This window comes from Fulmarus glacialis, unplaced genomic scaffold, assembly GCF_000690835.1.
Source record: "Fulmarus glacialis isolate BGI_N327 unplaced genomic scaffold, ASM69083v1 scaffold11546, whole genome shotgun sequence".
Lineage (NCBI taxonomy): Eukaryota > Metazoa > Chordata > Aves > Procellariiformes > Procellariidae > Fulmarus > Fulmarus glacialis.
The window spans coordinates 1-17,942 of NW_009220085.1; the positions used below are offsets into that span (position 1 = coordinate 1).

General features: G+C 41.5%; 1 protein-coding gene across 1 annotated transcript; it reads left to right on the plus strand.

Moving 5' to 3' along the window:
- The first annotated feature begins 483 nt into the window (after window positions 1-483).
- Window positions 484-17,514, plus strand: PPP1R7 (protein phosphatase 1, regulatory subunit 7). Its single transcript, XM_009580631.1, has 10 exons — window positions 484-562; window positions 789-911; window positions 5,215-5,270; window positions 6,231-6,296; window positions 6,937-7,067; window positions 7,928-8,090; window positions 11,639-11,755; window positions 12,731-12,835; window positions 14,383-14,469; window positions 17,129-17,514. The coding sequence occupies exons 1-10, from the start codon at window positions 520-522 to the stop codon at window positions 17,303-17,305; spliced, it is 1,068 nt and encodes a 355-aa protein (XP_009578926.1). The 5' UTR covers window positions 484-519; the 3' UTR covers window positions 17,306-17,514.
- The last annotated feature ends 428 nt before the right edge of the window (window positions 17,515-17,942 follow it).

Below are 17,942 nucleotides of genomic sequence, written 5' to 3' on the forward strand. Positions count from 1 at the left end.
TAGGGGGCGGGGTGCGTGTTACCTGGGGTATGGCGTGATGCCTTTCCCCTCCCCGGGGGCTCCACGCGGGAGAGGTGGAAAAAGTGGGTTTGTGGAGATGACCGTGACGTAAAAAATGAAGATAATGAGAAAGAAATCCCCTGGAATGGCCTTGCTTTTCCTCAGTCGCCCCGTGAAACAAGAGCAAATACTGAGGGGGGACCGAGGAGGAGCGAGGAGCTTCAGGTCCCCAGGACCAGGGTGGCCACCAGAGTTGTGGCAGGGTAGACGCTGAAGGGATCTCGCAGGTTGTGCTGGGGAGACGGTTGCTTTTATCTGCAGGGATTTTTTTTTTTTTATGCCTTCACTTCTTCGTGTCATTGGTACTATTGTACATGATACTGATTTTTTTCTAAAAGCTTTTAAAATGTAATAGTTCTAATTCCATCTCCGTAATCTTTGGAATTGCACTTCATTGATCTAAGAAATTTCCTTTTTCCTCCAGTCTTCTTCCCAGATTGTTGGTTTTAGGAAGATGTGATGGGAGGAAAAAGTGCATCCAAAATCAAAGTAGAAACAAGGGGTAAGAGGCCTTTTATTTAAGACTAAACCTTTCATTTAGTTAACTTAGGATATCTACTAACTGCATAGTGGTATATGTGAATCCCGGTAATTATATCTGCTTGCTACTTCTCCCCCCCCCCCCCCTGCTGAAAACAGCCTAATTTTTCCATTTTATCGCCTTGCTCCTTCCCCCCCCCCCCCACTGCTGAAAGTAGCCTAATTCTGCTATTATGTATTTTACACAGTTGATAAGCGGATTGAATCAGAGGAGTCGGGAGATGAAGAAGGCAAGAAGCAAGCAGTTCGCTTAGTAACAGACCTCAGTCAGCAGAGCCTGAGAGATGAGCAGAATGGCGAGAACTCTGCAGGTACCTTGCCAACCGAAATGATCGCGTTAGGAAGTGTCGTCTTACCAGTGTGTACAGTAGCGTACGTGTATCAGTCCTTTGTGTTTTTTGCGGCTATGTGATGGTTGTATCAATGTTAGTTAACAATGTGAATCTGCCCTAGAGCAATCTTCCTTAAAAAACAAATAAATGATAGTGTTATCACTGCTAAAATAAAGCTGCCTTCTTTTTATGGAACCACTGATACTACACCCTTGTTTTTTTCTTATTTATTTATCCATCCACATTTCTCTCTGAAATCTTTAATATCAGAATGAAAAACACCTTTATTCTTACTTTTTTTGTGGAAACATAGTAACTTTCTATGGAAAGATGCTGGAAACATTCATTAGAAATAAACATAAACAGCTTTTCATAATTCTGCTTTAGTGTGTGTAGTTTTTTACCTAAAGAGTTGCCAGATTCCTTTGGAAGGCAAAGACGACTATTTCTAGGTAGATTGAAGGAAGCTGTCAATTTTAATTTTTTTTTAATTTAAAAATTCTAAGACATAATCAAAAATGTATCTGTTTGAATCCTCTTGACTTTAAACTTTTGTTACTGTTTTTACTGTTTGTGTTAGAACATTGGGTAGAAATGTTGACAGACTTCTAAGCCTGTGTGTGTTTGATGGAAGTGTTTGCTTTTCAGTAGCTTGCATAGAATTTGTCAGAGCAGATCCATTTCTGAAGACCCTGTATGACAATATTATCTGGGCTTTTGGTGCTAGCTAACAATCTGAGATGTAATAGCATCCTTTTGATAGAGATGTTTATGTGATTATTATTGGTCTGGAAGTGGAAGTGAAATAATACAGCAAATTTTCTGCAGCAAATTTTAATCCTTTTTGACTGTGCATCTACTGCAGATCCCTCCTAGTCTTAACATTGTCCATTAGAATTTGCAAAAGCATTTTCCAAACTAGAAAATTATTGTGAGAATTTTAAATCTCATCTCCTAACTATAAGTGAACTCTGTGTAGGTATAATTTATTGTTGATTGTAAAAAAAACCCTATATATTAATTAAAAAATGCTGTGGTGATGTCTGTAAAAGTGTGAGAGCATGCCTTGCAGATTGTGCATCCCAAGCACTATCTGATCAATACAACCATGCAGATCAGTCAGTCACAGTTTTCCTTTGTGTGCCTGTAACATTGAGTGTTTGTTCACTGATGTAATTTAGCTGTGCATTTGAGGTTATATTTTGTATGTTGTTCCCCTGAGAATTCTAATATTAGAGAAAATACTTCAAGTGATGTACTTTTATTGCAACGAAAGCAAGAAAAGCACATTCAGATCTGGTGGCTGAATTACATTGGATACAATTTAAAGTAATGGCTGTATTGTTACTTCTTCTTCTTCCAAACTGTTAGGATTCAGAAAACTTCCACTAGGGCAGAAACCAAGCAGAGGAATAATTTTGGAACATTTGAGTTAGTTTCCGCAGCTTTGAGTTTTCCAGTTTTGAGTTTCTCAGCTGAAAGGAAAGTGAAGAATTTTCCACGTTTTTCACAGAAGATCATAAATAGAAAGAGCTCAAGCAGCTGAAATTTCAAATTTATCATTTAGCTAATTCTCTGAGGAATAGCGCCTCTGTTTAGAAAGCTTATAACTTAGCTATTTATAATATTTTTCATGCATATGCAATTGAAAAACGTAGTTAGGCTTTTAGTTGCTTTAAATGCTTGCGGTACTGTGAACTTACGTAACTCAGTAGCTACTGTTCCGTACTGCGGAATTTGGGTTTCCTGAATGTTGTATTTTTTTCCTACATCTGCAAAGCTGTGTAGCTCGCAGGCATGGGTTACACAAAAATTCGCTTAAGTAACTTCACTACTGGAGCAATGTTTTTTTCCCCTTGAGAAACCTGCTGCATTAAAAATTGTGGTCTAAAGCACTGTTTGCATACTTACTGCATGCAAGTGAAATTGCAGTTCTGTTTGTAAAGCGATTGTAGAAGGGTCAGTTTAGGGTGTTTTATGTCCACTTGGTTCATAAATAAAATCTCGGTTGACATTTGATAGGACTGTAAATTTGTTAGAACCATTTTTGTTTCTCTTCTTCAAGAGAAAATGTAGTTTAACATTCTTGTACCAATACTGATTTATCAGTGTTATCAGTATACATATCTCACTCAGACTGCTGTATGGCGAGTGTTTTATACACAGTACATAAACTTTATAAGAGTTGGCCTTATTACATAAATGCTAGAGTCTCTGTGTTCGGTTTTAAATTGCTTTTATTTCAGTGAATTCGATACATGTATCCTGTGTGATTTGGTTTTGCACCTTCGGACTTGTGTGCTTTTTTCCTCCTGCTGACTCAATCAGGACTGGTCACTCAAAGCCATATGGCAAAAATACGAGGAGGGGATGTTCTTGTATTGGTGAAGTTCCTTCACTCTGAGCTGCCCTTTGACAGATCCCAGAACAGCGTATTTAACACATTGCCAAAACCAAATGTGTATAATGGGTGCTGTGATGAAACACATCATTTTATATTGAAGCCTGCCAGCCAAACAAGGTTGAAGGATTTTTTTTTTATTTTTATTTTTACTTGAATTGAGTGCATGACTGACTTTAAAGTCTCAAAAGGAGAAGTTCCTTCACCATGAGCACTAACTTACTGCTAGTACAACTTAATACAAGGGGAAGAGTTTGGGCTTTTATGTGACATCTCAAATAATTGTTGTTCCAAACTTGGGCTGCGTTCCTATTGGCTGTAAATTCAGCTAGGGGGCTTGTTTGGCTTGGAACACTTTGTGCTGGCAGCCCTTTGCACCCTAGAAATAGGTCAAAGAGATGCAACCTTGGTAGCAGCAGGGTAGGGTATCACACTCCCCTGCTGAAGCGCATAGTTCCCGATCTGGAAGAAAAATAAGGAAATTCAAGTGTTGCCCACTGCTAAAATGCTGACAGGCATATGTATGCATGTCAGTTTTGGTGGCATTTCTATACCGCCATCCAATGTCACCAAGCCTACCAGCTCATTTCATATCACCAAAACATACTTTATGCTTCCTGCTAATTTATGCTATAAAGAATATTAAAAGATGAGGGGCGGGGTATTGCTTTTTCAGTCTTAACTTCCGTGAGTCAGTTCGGTTAGTGCTCTTTCTGTTTGAATGCTGAGGTGAGAGCAGTAACCCAAATACAGCAAGGTAAGTGATGGGGTGTGGAGCTATCAAAACCTTGGAGTCTGATGGCAGTATTAAAAATTGTCACGCTTGTACTGTTCATCCTTACAATACTACTTACAATGCCAAGCATCAGTAGGAAAAACACGTGTTGAGTATAGGGGACATTTGGCATTTACAAGGATGTTGTAACCATTCTGGGCTATAAAAATAGGCATTAATTCTGGGTTAAGGGAAAAAAAAAAAAGTTAATGCAAAGCCTTTGGGATTTGACTGTAATTAAAGTTCCTTTGTTTTTTGGTAGTACATACAGAAGCTACACACATGAAGTGGAAAGGGGTTGCGTGTTGTACGTCTGTTTTGCAAAGTCGAATTAGACTTTCTTTGGAAATTGATGCAACCAGCACACCATCTTCAACAAATGGGAATTGGGCATGAATTATTCAGCGTGAATTTATCCAGTAAACTCTGCTCCCTCTTGTGCTGTGGTAGAAGCACAGCAAATGTTGGGCGGTCTTCCAGAGCTATAACGGCATTTCCCAAGAAAATGTATGCAGTGTGATACATAATGTTTTCTAGCATATTAGTGAGTTCAGTCAAACAAAAGAAGGGAGATCCACGCAGAAGTGTGCACAACATTGACATAAACTGGCAGTATTTATGAAAGAAAAGCTGAAGGGTAGGATTGCTGAGACGCTTGGTCATGCCTGGCACTATCACTAGACAGTTTCGGTTCCTTCTTGGCAATGTTGTATTAGGTTGTCGGAGGAGCATAGACTCTTTGGATGGTGTATCTTCAGAGGGATGATGGCCCTAAGTGTACAGAAAAGGAATCCTGCCCAGATCAGTCTCAAGCCAGCAATACTCAGCAGCCACACAGGCAGGCTGCGGAAGGGGCTGTTCTTTCTGTCTGTTGCATCTAGCCATGAAATTCTTTTCTTAAGAGTTTTTCTCCACAACTAGCTGTCGCAATGAAAGCCAAATAGGTGAAGTGTGTTTTTAATGCAGCAGAATATCTGAACTGTGCATCTTGTGTTTCTTCTTCTGAGGAGCATTTGCTCCCTTTGTCTCTCTGGATGTTAGCCATTGTTATCTTCCCTTTAGCTATCAGGTAGCAGAAGTTTATAACGTATTTGCTTCTCCTGCAGGAGAAGCAGAGACACCAGTGGACATGGAGACAATTAGCCTGGACCCAGAAGCTGAGGTAAAGGCAGATTTTTGTCCTTACGGGCATTGTACAGCGGGAAGAAAAGGTAGGCAAGCAAGTATTGAAACCTGGTTAAAAGACCTAATTCTTTTGAAGGTGCTGGCTGTCATGATCTTCCCCGGAAATGATTCAGAGGCTTTAGACTAGAAGTAGAGGTGTTTATTCTTGATCAGTAGCTGAAACATTTTGTTAATAATTTAGAATTTTAAATTAAGCATGGAGGCACTGAAAGTGGGGTTATGCTGCAAGCATTATTGATGGGCTACGAGCTTTTTTGAGAATATCTTTAATGAAGTGATTGCTGCTGTCAGACCCGTGATTTGTAATAGGCACAGCTACTTAACTGGCCTTGTGCCTTGGCATTGGCAGCCTCAGGAGCCTGTTAGCTGGAGAGCTTTTGAGCTTGGGTGGTGAAGTGCTCTATTTCTCTTTGACTGACTGACCTGCAAAACTAGAACAGCTGGGGCTGGACAGCACAGGTGTGATTGCCAGTGCAGAGTTAATGTTCACAGAACCCCCAGATTATTTGAACTATCAGTGGTTCCTGTTCACCTGAGGCCTGGAACTGGAAATAGCAAGGTGTGTTCCGGTTAAGCAAAGTGGGTGAGAGAGTTTTCTGCAACACTTTATTCATGCTAGACAGCAGAATTTGTCTGTCTTAGTAAATTCAGAATTTACTGCAGAAGATTTCTAATTTTGGCAAAACAATGCTTAGACTCAGGAAAGGGCTGTTGCCTTTTTGCAGATACTGCGTTTGCAGTTGACAAGCTTAGGCCATATGCTTCACCTGTGGTGGTAAAATCATGTGCCAAACCCAATTTTCACAAGCTCTTTGAAGGGAAGTTTTAATGAGCTACACATTTTGTGAGACTCTAGGTTTTCCTTAGAACAAAATACCAGGTTGGTCTTTGAAGAGTATTTTGAAACAACTGCTGAATCCCTCCATTTCTCTTTCAGGATGTTGACTTGAATCATTTCCGAATTGGGAAGATTGAAGGATTTGAGGTGCTCAAGAAAGTGAAGGTAACAGTCCTAAGGAATAGAGAATGCCTCTTGGAGCTGGAGATTTTGTATGTCTAATGGAGATTTTGCATGTCTAACCTATAAGAGGACAGATACAGGAGTCTCTTTTTGGCTGAGTTGAGGTAGTATTTACCCATTTGTCAAGTAGTTATAAAAATCCTGGAGTTTTGCAAGTTGGTTCTGGAAGTGGATGAGGGCTCATCCCAAAAGATAGATTCAGTACTTGCACAGCGGGCTTAACATAGAATAATGTAGATTGGAAAGGATCTCTGGAGGTCTGTAGTAAACCCCTCCTCAAAGCAGGTCCGGTTAGAGAATGTTGCTTAAGGCCTTCTCCAGTCAAGCTCTTTGAGTATTTCCAAGGATGGAGATTACATAGCCTCTCTGGGCTACTGTTCTAGTGTCTGACCATCTTTGTGGTAAAAAGATTTCCTTCTGCAGAGTTGGAATAAAACAAGAAAAGATTCCATTTTAAAAAAAAAACAAAACCAAAAAAAAACCCCCAAACAAAAAAAACCCGAACAAAACCCAATGGGGAAAAAAACCTCCAAAAACTTACTGTGTGTATGCCAAAAGGCATTACATGCTGTCATTCATATCCATTTTCCTGTTTCTTCTTAAACTTTTTCCCAACTATTAGACTCTATGTCTCCGTCAGAATTTGATTAAGCGCATTGAGAACCTGGAGCAATTGCAGACCTTGCGGGAACTGGATCTTTATGACAATCAAATTCGGAAGATCGAGAACTTGGAGTCTCTGGTGGAACTTGAGTGAGTCCATGGGAATCACCACAATTAGATTGAGGGTGGTTTGCCACTTACCGAGTTACTCATGCTGTACTTATTCCAGAATTTCTCACCCAGGCTTTTCTCATGATTCATTTGGGTGCTCTGTGAAGGGTAATGTCTGTTGGTATTTAACCTGTGCAGTAAACTAGCTTCATTATCCTGAAGCTCACCAGGGACAGTCAGCTGGAAATGAAACGTGTATAAGGCAGCAAGAATGATAGGTGGTTGCGGCTTCTATGCAGGTGTGGAAGCGCTCAGGCACCCCTTGCTCTTGGCAGCGAGAGCTCCATATAACAGGTTTTTATTCCTGCAGAAAATGACAAGAGATTTCAGGTGAGATTAGGACTTTTTTGGGGGGATGTTAGGAAAGGAGTAGCGCTCTTCCCAGTTTCTGGCACTTGTCTGCAATCACTCTGGAGATACATTACAAAACTGTTCCCACTGGGTTGAGGAGGACTAACCTAATTCCCACAGTCATAACTGCTTCATGCATATGGGAGGCCTTGACATTGTCCTGTCAGAGGCAGATCTTGTAGGCATGTTCCTCTCCCAAGGAATATGCAGTCCTGAAGGTTGGCTTCCTCCCACAGTGGGATCTCCAGGGTTGGGCAAAATGACTACTGTCTTCTGCATGCGGCAGATTTTTTTTTTTCTCTATTTTTCCCTCACACACTATAGAAGTATTTCGAAAGTTATATTTGTTGTCATTTCTGATAAATGACACTTATGACTCTAGCTTCAAGACCTAGAAAAGTGCTTGATCTCTGCAGACAGTGAGGTTCCCCTTCCAGAATCATCCATGCCTCATGGACTGAAGAGACCTCTGTTTTGTTTTACCTCAGGATCCTGGACATCTCCTTTAACGTTCTGCGACACATTGAAGGACTAGATCGGCTTACCCAACTTAAAAAACTCTTCCTTGTCAACAACAAAATCAGCAAAATTGAGAATTTGAGCAACTTGCAGATGCTACAGATGTTAGAGTTGGGATCCAATCGAATTCGGGTAGGCTTGCTCTACAAGGTGTTAGCTGGAGAGTTTTGAGCTCTTTGGCTTGCAATTAGCCTTTTCTGAAAGTGCACTTCATTGACTTTTACTTGCAGTTTTGTTTTTATTGTTCCAGTCATTTAATGTGTAATTGCTTATTGCTGTGCATGCTGGATCCTTTAATTGTGTATGCATGTAGTGCCTGGCTACTAAATTACCATTTATGAATTTCTCTTTAGTGAACTCATGCATCCCCTGTGTGTTGCCTTTTGCAGATGATGGTTTCCTCCTGATAGAGAGCCAAGCCTAACAAAACTAGCAATTATTGTTTTCTTTTACCTTCCTAGAGACTGGCGCTGTGTTGATAAAACCTACTGAATGCAAATTTAATTCTGGTTTGACTTGTGTGTGTAACTGATAACCTGCTACGTCAGTCAGTCTCACTCAGGAGAAAGATTTTCTTGCTCTGAAATGCCTCAAAAACCTGATACTGTACTGCTAATTACTTTTTTTTATTGTGCGGTTTGTGACCTTTTCAATTTATGTGATTTAAAATCTGTGCCACTTAAAGGAAAGCAGTTCTGAGTAGTCTCTCCTGTCCTTAAGGTATGCTTTTGTGCATTTTGCCCAGTTTCTAAGAGAACTGGTGAAACAGATGACACAAAAGACTTGCAATGTGCAAAGTAAACTATTAATTTTTTAGGAGCTTTTTCAATTATATGCACTTTAGAAAATACTTTTAACAGATGAGTGCATTCCAATCTGAAAATTTGTCTAAGTTGGCGCTCCCCATTTACAATCTCTGAAAAATTACTTGTTATGCTGAAAGAGCAAATTAGGAAAAGAACTGTTTGTCCTCTGTATTTCAAGCCTTGTGGAAGCACACTTCTCTTTCTAGAAAAGAAGGAAACTTCAGCTATTATAAACAGCCTTTTAAGGCAGAAATGTATGCTGCTTTTATGAACTGGAAAAATTTTATTTTGCTCCTAAAGCTAAACTGGACTGAATTCTTTTCCATCCAAACGAATTTCTACTTTGGAAATTAAATTACTTAAGGGAATAAATCGAGAGTGTGAGAACATCTCCAGATCAGATGAGTGATTAGGAACCTTAGAGTTTGCATAGGTTGGGGGAACGTGGGTTAGAGAGAGATGCACTTTCCTTTATTCAGAAACATAACAGGCTAAGCACTGATCCTTACATTTCAAAGGCTGGGTTAAGCAAAACTGTACTGTGTTCCATATCTAAGCATCATTACCTTGTGCAAAAAAAAAAAAAAATCTAGCTACATTTCTGAATTGATACTTAGGTACATTGTCACCAATGTTGTCAAGCCAAAGAATATCTTTTAAACAATGAGCTTAGATTTATTTTACATGTGTTTTCTCAGTGTTGAGCCTGAGCATATTAACAAAACAAAACAACCAAAAAACCCAAAGTTATCACTGTATGGGTAACATAAGCATCTTAAATTATGTTATTTTTAGTGTTTTTTCTGTTTATTTGTTAATTCTATTCGCATAAGCATCTTAAATTATGTTATTTCTAGCGTTTTTTCTGTTTATTTGTTAATTCTATTCTGGCTTCTTCAAACGGCACTGCTCTATGCTTCTAGTTGCTTTACTGGAGTGAGAAACCTGTGCCTAGGCTAGGCATGAAGAGTAACATCTCATGTTATTTGGGGGCAGCTAGAACTCTTTTAATAGTTTTCTGTTGGTAGGGTGGCCTGGCTACGTGCTTTACAGGTGGGCATATCCTTAACTTTTTAGGGTAAAAGCCTGTGGACTGACTGTTCAGGCAATGTTCTTGGCTCTGAGGTGCCTGATATACTCATCCCCTGTGCATTAAGGCTTCTGCAGTAATGCTGTCTCAGTCATTTTGCACTAACCTTTTGGAGTGCACTTACCCTGAAGTCCATCCTGACCCTTTTGTATGGATGGTGGGGAAGCAGAACTTTACGCTTGAGCTGATGCGTTTTCATGCTTTTTTTCCAAAGTTGGACTGAGGCCACTAAGGCAAGCACTTCTTTATTTTTCCTTAGTTTTTTTCCCCTTATGTCCATCTGTTTCATACTCTCACTTAAGTGTGGCTTTTTTATAGCTTTAAGTAGCTTGTTTTTTTCCTGACTATTTCTGCTCAGTATCCTCAGAGTCACAAGTATTTCCTCCTCAGGGCTGGGGGAGCTACCAATGAGTAACAAATCTATCATTTTCTTGCAATGTCAAAACAGGGGTAAGTCCACAGGCTGGAAGGAGGGTGAAGGAGCAGATAAACACCTTATGTTGAATCTGTTGGCAACTGTGGGATAGAGGTTGAAAAGCTTCTTTCATTTCCAGAGCGTATCTGTAAGTTTACAGTGTGTGCATTTGTGTCCATCTTCCTCTTCCTTCCTTTATACATGCACAGGTAAATGTGCACACACACACACACACACGCACAGAGTAATCTAAGTGGTGTTAGGACTCAGTGGCCTGTCTCACCAGCACTACTAGTTTCTGAAACTCTGCCAGGCAAGAAGGATGTGGAAGAGCTGAGTTGTCACAAGGTACTTGAGCACAGATGCACAGCTGTGTGTGTATCTATATCCATATTACTGTTCTTCTGTGAGCTGAAGTCCGTTTTTAGAGTTCTTGTCTCTTTTCACAGCACCTTTTTTTGAATTAAGAGACTTTCCCGTGCAAAAAAAACATTGTGTTTTTGTTCCTTCTGTTTACAGGACCCTTTTCTAAGCCCACCCTTTTCCCCTTTTCTTGCCCTTTTTTCTCTCTTCTGTTCATGCTTTCTGGTGCCTCTTCCTTTCTAAATAAAGAATATGGTTGTTCTTGATGCCTCACAGAGATCCTTATTTTCTCCCAGTGGAGGCTGAGCTCAGGACTTAAACTGGTATAGTGTATATGTTCTGCCAGTAGCATGTATATTTAAAACATGTGCATCACTTAAATTGGTATGTGTATGTTCTGCCAGTAGCATGAATATATAGCCAGTAGTTAAATATATTAACACATACACCCATAAGACAGTTAACCTTGCTTATGACAGAGAAACTGTTGTGCAGAGAAGCTAAATAGCTCGCCTCTAACTGTGTTGTGCAATCACAGATGGTTAGGACTAAATTTGCAAATCGTATTTTTTCCTCCCAAACTCTCTTTCCATTCACTAGTGATAGATTGTTTTTGCTTCACAAATGAGTATCTCCTGCCCTGGATATACCTCGTGGCCCAGGGAATGTCATTTTCAGTGCTCCCTGAGCCTTTTCATTCTCTGCTCTTGATGCCTGGACAGTGGAGGCAACAGCCGGGACAAAGTGAAGATCAGTGAATAGTAGTGCCACAAGCCAGCTGTCACACAGGCTGAAGTTCACTGTCACTGCACAAAGTCCTGCACTTACTTTGCTCTTGGGTCACAAGGGAGGCCCTACCTTGGGCGTGCTTTGTGTTGTGGAATTGGCAGGCTTGTGTTTCTCAGCAGTGCAGCTCCATGGGTCAAGGCTGTAAAATGCCAGCCACGTCTACGGGTTGGAGTTTTGCATCACAGCAATAACACTGTCTCCTTTGGTCATTTTGCAGGCAATTGAAAACATCGACGCCTTGGCTAATCTTGACAGTCTGTTCCTTGGAAAGAATAAAATCACCAAGCTCCAGAACTTGGATGCGCTGACAAACTTGACTGTGCTCAGTATACAGGTATTGATTCTACTTTGTACTGGTGCGTTTTGAACAGCCTTGGTTACATGAACCACCTTGTAACTTGTGATAAGCTCTTCTGAATCACCAGTGTTTGAGTCAAATTCCTGTACTAGAAGAAGAAAGTGTGATATTCTCTGTGCTGTCTTTTCTCATCCTTTCATACTAAATGAGATTGGCAGACACTGATAAAATGATAAAACAAATGTTTGATTTTTATGGAAGAGAGACCAGAAAATGAATGTTATTTCCTTCCTGAAATACTGTTTCCTAATATATTACAGTAACATCAAACGAGTTACACCAGAGAAGTCATTATAGTGGCAGTGGGCTCAGTACCTTCTTCCTGAAGAGGGAAGAAATGTAAGCAAGCCTGTGCTAAGTGAAATATGTCCTTAATGAGCTTAGGGAAAGTTTCTTCCTTTTTAAGAGGTGGAATAAAAGATACTCAACTAATTTCTTTCATTGAGTCTCTTTCTCATCCATATGACAATGCTAGTGCATTCTAACACCTCTTACTGCTGTTGGTAAGAAAGTCATACTTGCTACATGTTGTAATACCTGTATGCATCATTATTCTATAGGAGGTACAGAATTATGTACAGTAGAGTGTATTGGGATTCAAGTGTTGTAACTTCCCTTCTGACCATTCCATTAAAAAAATGTACAAAATGAATGCTATTAATGCGTAGGCCTGTTGTTTCCAAAGACACCAAGTGGAAAACTTTCAGGCTACAACTTCTGATGGGAAGGTCAGAGTCTGATTCTTCTAAACTTAGAGACTTTGGCTCCCATGGAACTTCCTTGTGCGTCAGTGGTACAGAGATCAAATGAGCTGAGCTCGTGAGATCAATGTGGACCCAAGCAGACTGTTTCCCCTTCCCATCCATACTTCAGAGAAATGCTTTTTTCTCCAATGACCCACTTGGGTTTTGGTTTGTTTAGAGTGGATTTAAACCTCTGTTACACTTTCAGAATAATCGTCTGACCAAGATTGAGGGACTGCAGAGCTTGGTGAATTTGCGCGAATTGTACCTCAGTCACAACGGCATCGAAGTCATCGAGGGACTGGAGAACAATGTGAGCAGGCTCTTGCCAAATCTGTGACAGAATTGTTGCCTTAAGCTGCTCCCGTTAGTGGCTGTGCTTTTCTGGAAGTTTTTGTTCCTCAGCTTCCCCAGTTACATGTGGGGTCCTGACTCTCTTGAAAAGACCACAAAGATCCAAGTATTTGTTATGTTAAAATATCTTGCATGGGTGAAGCTCCTCCAGATCCTCAAGAGTAGAATTGTTTTCATGACCTGGGGAGAGGAAGAACAAGATGTGGTTAATGCAGCAGCCTGGCTGATCTTCAGCAATGGAGAGACTGATGGCTACAGCTGACTGTCTCTGCTGCAGCCTTTCAGACAGCCGTTTGTAGGTAATGATGAGTTCTTATCAGTAGGACAGCAACTGGAGCTGGGTGGAGAGAGACAAGCCGTGGCACGTGGCTTGCCTTCATGTCAGTATACGTTTCTAGATTTCTGGACAGGATTGATTTCACAGAAGCCTGTAGCATTTTCATTCTCACCCAACAGTAGATGGCATTGTCAGAGAGCAGAGATGATCTGGAACTTAGTTGGCTGTGTGCAAGGCAGGAAATAAACCTTTTTCTAAAACTCTTTGAGTTTCCTGCTGCAAAAAGTTTGCTCAATTCTGCTGCTCCAGAGGATGCTTATGATCTGATTTTTAATGGATTCCTCTTAGTTTACTGTGAGGAAAGCTCACTTTTTAGGAGCCCTTGGCTGGCAACAAGCCAGCCAGTGATTGCTTTCATTTTTGTCACGTGGCTTGTGGGAGGTCAGTAACCCAATGTTGTGGTTTAACCCCAGCCAGCAATTAAGCACCACGCAGCCGCTTGCTCACTCCCCCCCCTCCCAGTGGGATGGGGGAGAGAATCAGAAGAGTAAAAGTGAGAGCACTTATGGGTTGAGATAAGAACAGTTTAATAATTGAAATAAAATATAATCATAATTTTAAAAATTGTAATGAAAAGGAAGATAAAAAGAGAGAGAAATAAAACCTAAGAAAGACAAGTGATGCAAATGAAAAACAATTGCTCACCACCAACTGACCGATGCTCAGCCTGTCCCCGAGCAGCAGCTCCCCTGGCCAGTTTTCCCCTAGTTTATATACTGAGCATGATGTCACATGGTATGGAATATCCCTTTGGCCAGTTTGGGTCAGCTGACCTGGCCATGCCCCCTCCCAGCTTCCTGTGTATCTCCAGCCTTCTCAGTCAGTAGAGCGTGGAAGCTGAAAAGTCCTTGACTTAGTGTAAGCACTACTTGGCAACAACTAAAACATCAGTGTGTTATCAACATTATTCTCATACTAAATCCAAAACACAGCACTATACCAGCTACTAGGAAGAAAATTAACTCTATCCCAGCCAAAACCAGGACACCCAGCTTAATTAAAAACGGTCTTCCTTGCTCTATTTAGGCAGTGAGAGTTCTTGTATTGTGTGTAAGCAGCTGGCAATAATGTGTCTTTGCTTCTGAATTTCCAACTCTTGGGCCTGAAAAAAGTGGGACAGAGAAGATGAAAGGAAATCCGGTCTAATGTTTTTGTGTTTGCTTGTCTAGAATAAACTCACAATGCTGGACATTGCATCCAACAGAATCAAGAAGATTGAAAATATCAGTCACCTAACAGAGCTGCAGGAATTCTGGGTAAGTGCAGGCTGGAGCTGTTCCCTGAAATGTCTGTACAACAGTGAAAGAAACCCTTCTGATGGGGAGCTGTTGGGAGGGTGGTGTACATGTGTGTCTTGGGGTAAACTCTTGTTCTGGTGACCGACTTTAAGATCTTGATGGTCTGCATGGATAGAGTATGATGGTTTCCCCTAAGGAAAGAGTTGAGCTTTAAAAATTTTTTTGCAGGGCTTTGCTTAGTGGTAATGAGCCCGTCTCTCCCTAGGAAATAGGCCCTGCCTTCATGCTTGTGATGGTTATGAAACAGCCCTACTGTGCCCTATTTTTGCAGATCTCATCTTTCTTTAAGTGAGCATGACAGAGTGTAATAGGGGAAGCTGGTATTGTCTCACCACTGCACTGGAGCACAGTACCTGTTTAGAGCAGAGTCAGCGTGTTCATGTCGTTATAAATATGAAGAAAATGAAAACATCTTCTGGTTTACTTCCATTCCTGTGAGGTAGATAACTGGTTAGGGTTGTTTCCATTTCTTTGTGGCACTCTAAACAGCTGAGTCCTTTGTCATTCATAAGTCTGGTCAGGAAATATGCAGAGACACCCCCTCCTGAAACATCAGTACCCTGCCATGTGGGAGGGAGCTTTGTACAAATCTGCTCATGTTTGGGGGGAAAAAGCAGCAGATGTTCATGAGTTGGTATGTGCTTTAGCTCTTGTACAGTTTCTGAATGTCAAGGCTGAGAATAAGAGTGGTGCTGCTTGATGTCTGTCATTTGGAGTTTGGTTATTTAAACTCTTGGGCAGAGGCTGAGATAAAAGGAGTGGAAAGCAGCTGCAAATGAAACCAAGCTAGAGCCTGGAGTCGAGGCTACTTGGACCATTTTCCTCATCTTGCAGCGTGACTTAGCAGACAGCTAGTGGTGTTATCTGCTGTGCATATTCTGTGGGAACTGTAAATAACAGGAACTGAGAAGGCTGTTTATCATGACATCTTTTGGGTGGTAACAATGAGACAGTGTCGTGTGGCTGGCGTGGGACCTGTCGTGATCCTTTGCAATTTCCTGCAGTCTTCCTCTTTGCTGTTGCTCTACTTACAGAAGAAGGCATTGCGCAGCTGTTTCCACTTGTTTTACAGAAAGTAAAGGGAAGATCCTAACCTCATTGGACTTCCTTTGCAAAAACACTACTGCATTTAAAGAGTCCTTTGTCAAAGCAGAACATTGGCCAAGATCTGTTAGCTGAACCTGGAAAATGCCCTCCTGGCTTTTTACTGCTTTAACACTGTTTTTTTTAAAAAAAGGTTATGTGCTTTTTGATAAAGAGCTGGGCAGAATTTTCTTTGATATGAACAAGTGTTGCGTTTACTAATTTATATTTTTTCACTGACTGTAGAGTTGAAGCCACATAACAAAGTCCTTTAACACCCTAAGGAAGCAGAATTTCAAATCCTGATACTGTGGGAATCTTTTAACAGTTTCCCAGTACCTCCCCAGCGGAGGGACTGAGACTTCTGAAGGTCAGGTGACTTGGCTGAAGTAATGTTGTGATGAGCTGTAGCAGAATGAAAAAGCCAGCAGGTTTTCGTCAGAGTCTTAGTCCAGGGTCTTAACTACAAAGCCATTCTTCAGCTGGAACACAGTCCCAGTGATGAAGCAGTTTTCTTTCACTGAACTAGCTGGAGGGAGGCAGCTGGAGAAAATAGAGCTGCTTATCTGCCACACAGCAAACGATGCACAAAATCTCCAGTTTACCGTGGGTGCCTGATGTGAGGAAGAACTGTTGTTGAAGGTGGTCAGAGCCAATCCATTGATTTTTTTTTTTAATTTTTTTTTTTTCTTAAAGGTGGTATTGCTGTAGTAACTGCCTCTGTATCCAAAACCAAAGTGTGGCTGAAGTCTCTAGGTTGGACCGCACATGGCCACCTTGCACACTTTGCTTCCTTGCCAGGCAGCTGAAGCGTTCATCCCCTTGCATGGGAATTCCTTCGCAGTGCCAGCAATGAGGCAGCTCCCATGCTGACAGGAGAGCCTGAATCAGAGAGCTTGGTGCTTTATCCGGAGTGCAGAAGCAGTTTTTGTGGGAAAGTGATGTAAAGGGGAGAGGAATATGTCACTTTTCACATCAGGTTGGGACCTTTTTTAATGTCTCCTGGGAAGTCATGAAAGTAAAGATAGATGTCACAGTCGAGGAAAATCTTGACATAAAGATTTCCAACCCTTAAATAAACAGTGTATGGGCTGGGAACTGCATAAAGAGACTGTCTCAGTGTCTTGCTGGGTCATTCCCAGCGTACTAGTTGGATTGGATACGCACCCTTAAACAGTGTGTGGGCTGGGACACTGCATAAAGAGACTGTCTCAGTGTCTTGCTGGGTCATTCCCAGCGTACTAGTTGGATTGGATACGCTGTCTGAAGGGCGGAGCATTTGGCCGGCCACCCAGGACAGTGTGGGGAAGTTGGAGACGATTAGCGAGGCCTGGAGCGTGAGACAGGGAAGCACATCTCAGAGGTTCCAGGGGGAGAAGGATCGGGTAGACAGGGTCATCTTATATGCACATGAAGACGGTACAGCGTTACTGCTGTAATCCTCCTGAGCAGCATTGGTGTGGCTAGGTTCCTGCTAACCAGGCTGAGCTTGGAAGTATCTGTTTGTGTGAGTGTGCCTATTTGTGCTCTGCAGATGAACGATAATCTTGTGGAGAGCTGGAGTGACCTGGATGAGCTGAAAGGAGCGAAGAACTTGGAAACTGTATATCTGGAGCGAAACCCCTTGCAGAAGGATCCCCAGTACCGGCGCAAAATCATGCTGGCCCTCCCGACTGTCCGGCAGATTGATGCCACGTTTGTTCGATTCTGAACCTCCTGCTGCCCTCTTCTGCCCTCCTTGGAGAAATGTCCCAGCTGGGTTTTTTATCCACTTACCACTCCCCAGGTCTTCAGTACACTGACACTCGCAGAGCAAATGGTCAATAAAAAGCACTGAATACCAGATCTTGTGTACAATGCACTCATTGTTTTTGAAATGTTGTTGTTATTATTATTATTATTAAATCTTAACACAAGAGACTTCCTTGTGCTTGCGTCTGTTATTTATGTGGGAGGTTTTGGCAGAAAGTGTTTGCAACAGACTGAAGCCACTTGGAGCCACTTGCTGACTTTTGTTGACTCTGTGACACACTTTCAGGTTAGTAATGTCCTTGCAAACATCACTTTTCCAGATCCAGCCTCAACGGTGGTCTATAAAAATGTGAAAGACAGTGATGGTGTTGACGTGGGGAAAAATCTGATAAAGATGCTCATCCAGGTTATCAGGTGTGAGTCAGTGCTAAATATCTGCTTGTAAAACTCTGTCAGGGAAAGGTTAGCCTTTCTGCAGCAGTTTTTATTTTTTTAAACACAGCTACAAGCTCGTTAGAGGATTGAGGACAAGTAGCTGGAGGTATGAAAGCAGTATGGGGACGTACATGCCTGAAGGAGCTACCAGCCTTCCCAGA

Coding starts and splice junctions, on each gene's coding strand:
- PPP1R7 (XM_009580631.1), top strand. CDS start 520: ATGGGAGGAAAAAGTGCATCCAAAATCAAAGTAGAAACAAGGG. Junction 563..788: donor AATCAAAGTAGAAACAAGGG/GTAAGAGGCCTT, acceptor TATTTTACACAG/TTGATAAGCGGATTGAATCA. Junction 8,091..11,638: donor TGGGATCCAATCGAATTCGG/GTAGGCTTGCTC, acceptor GTCATTTTGCAG/GCAATTGAAAACATCGACGC.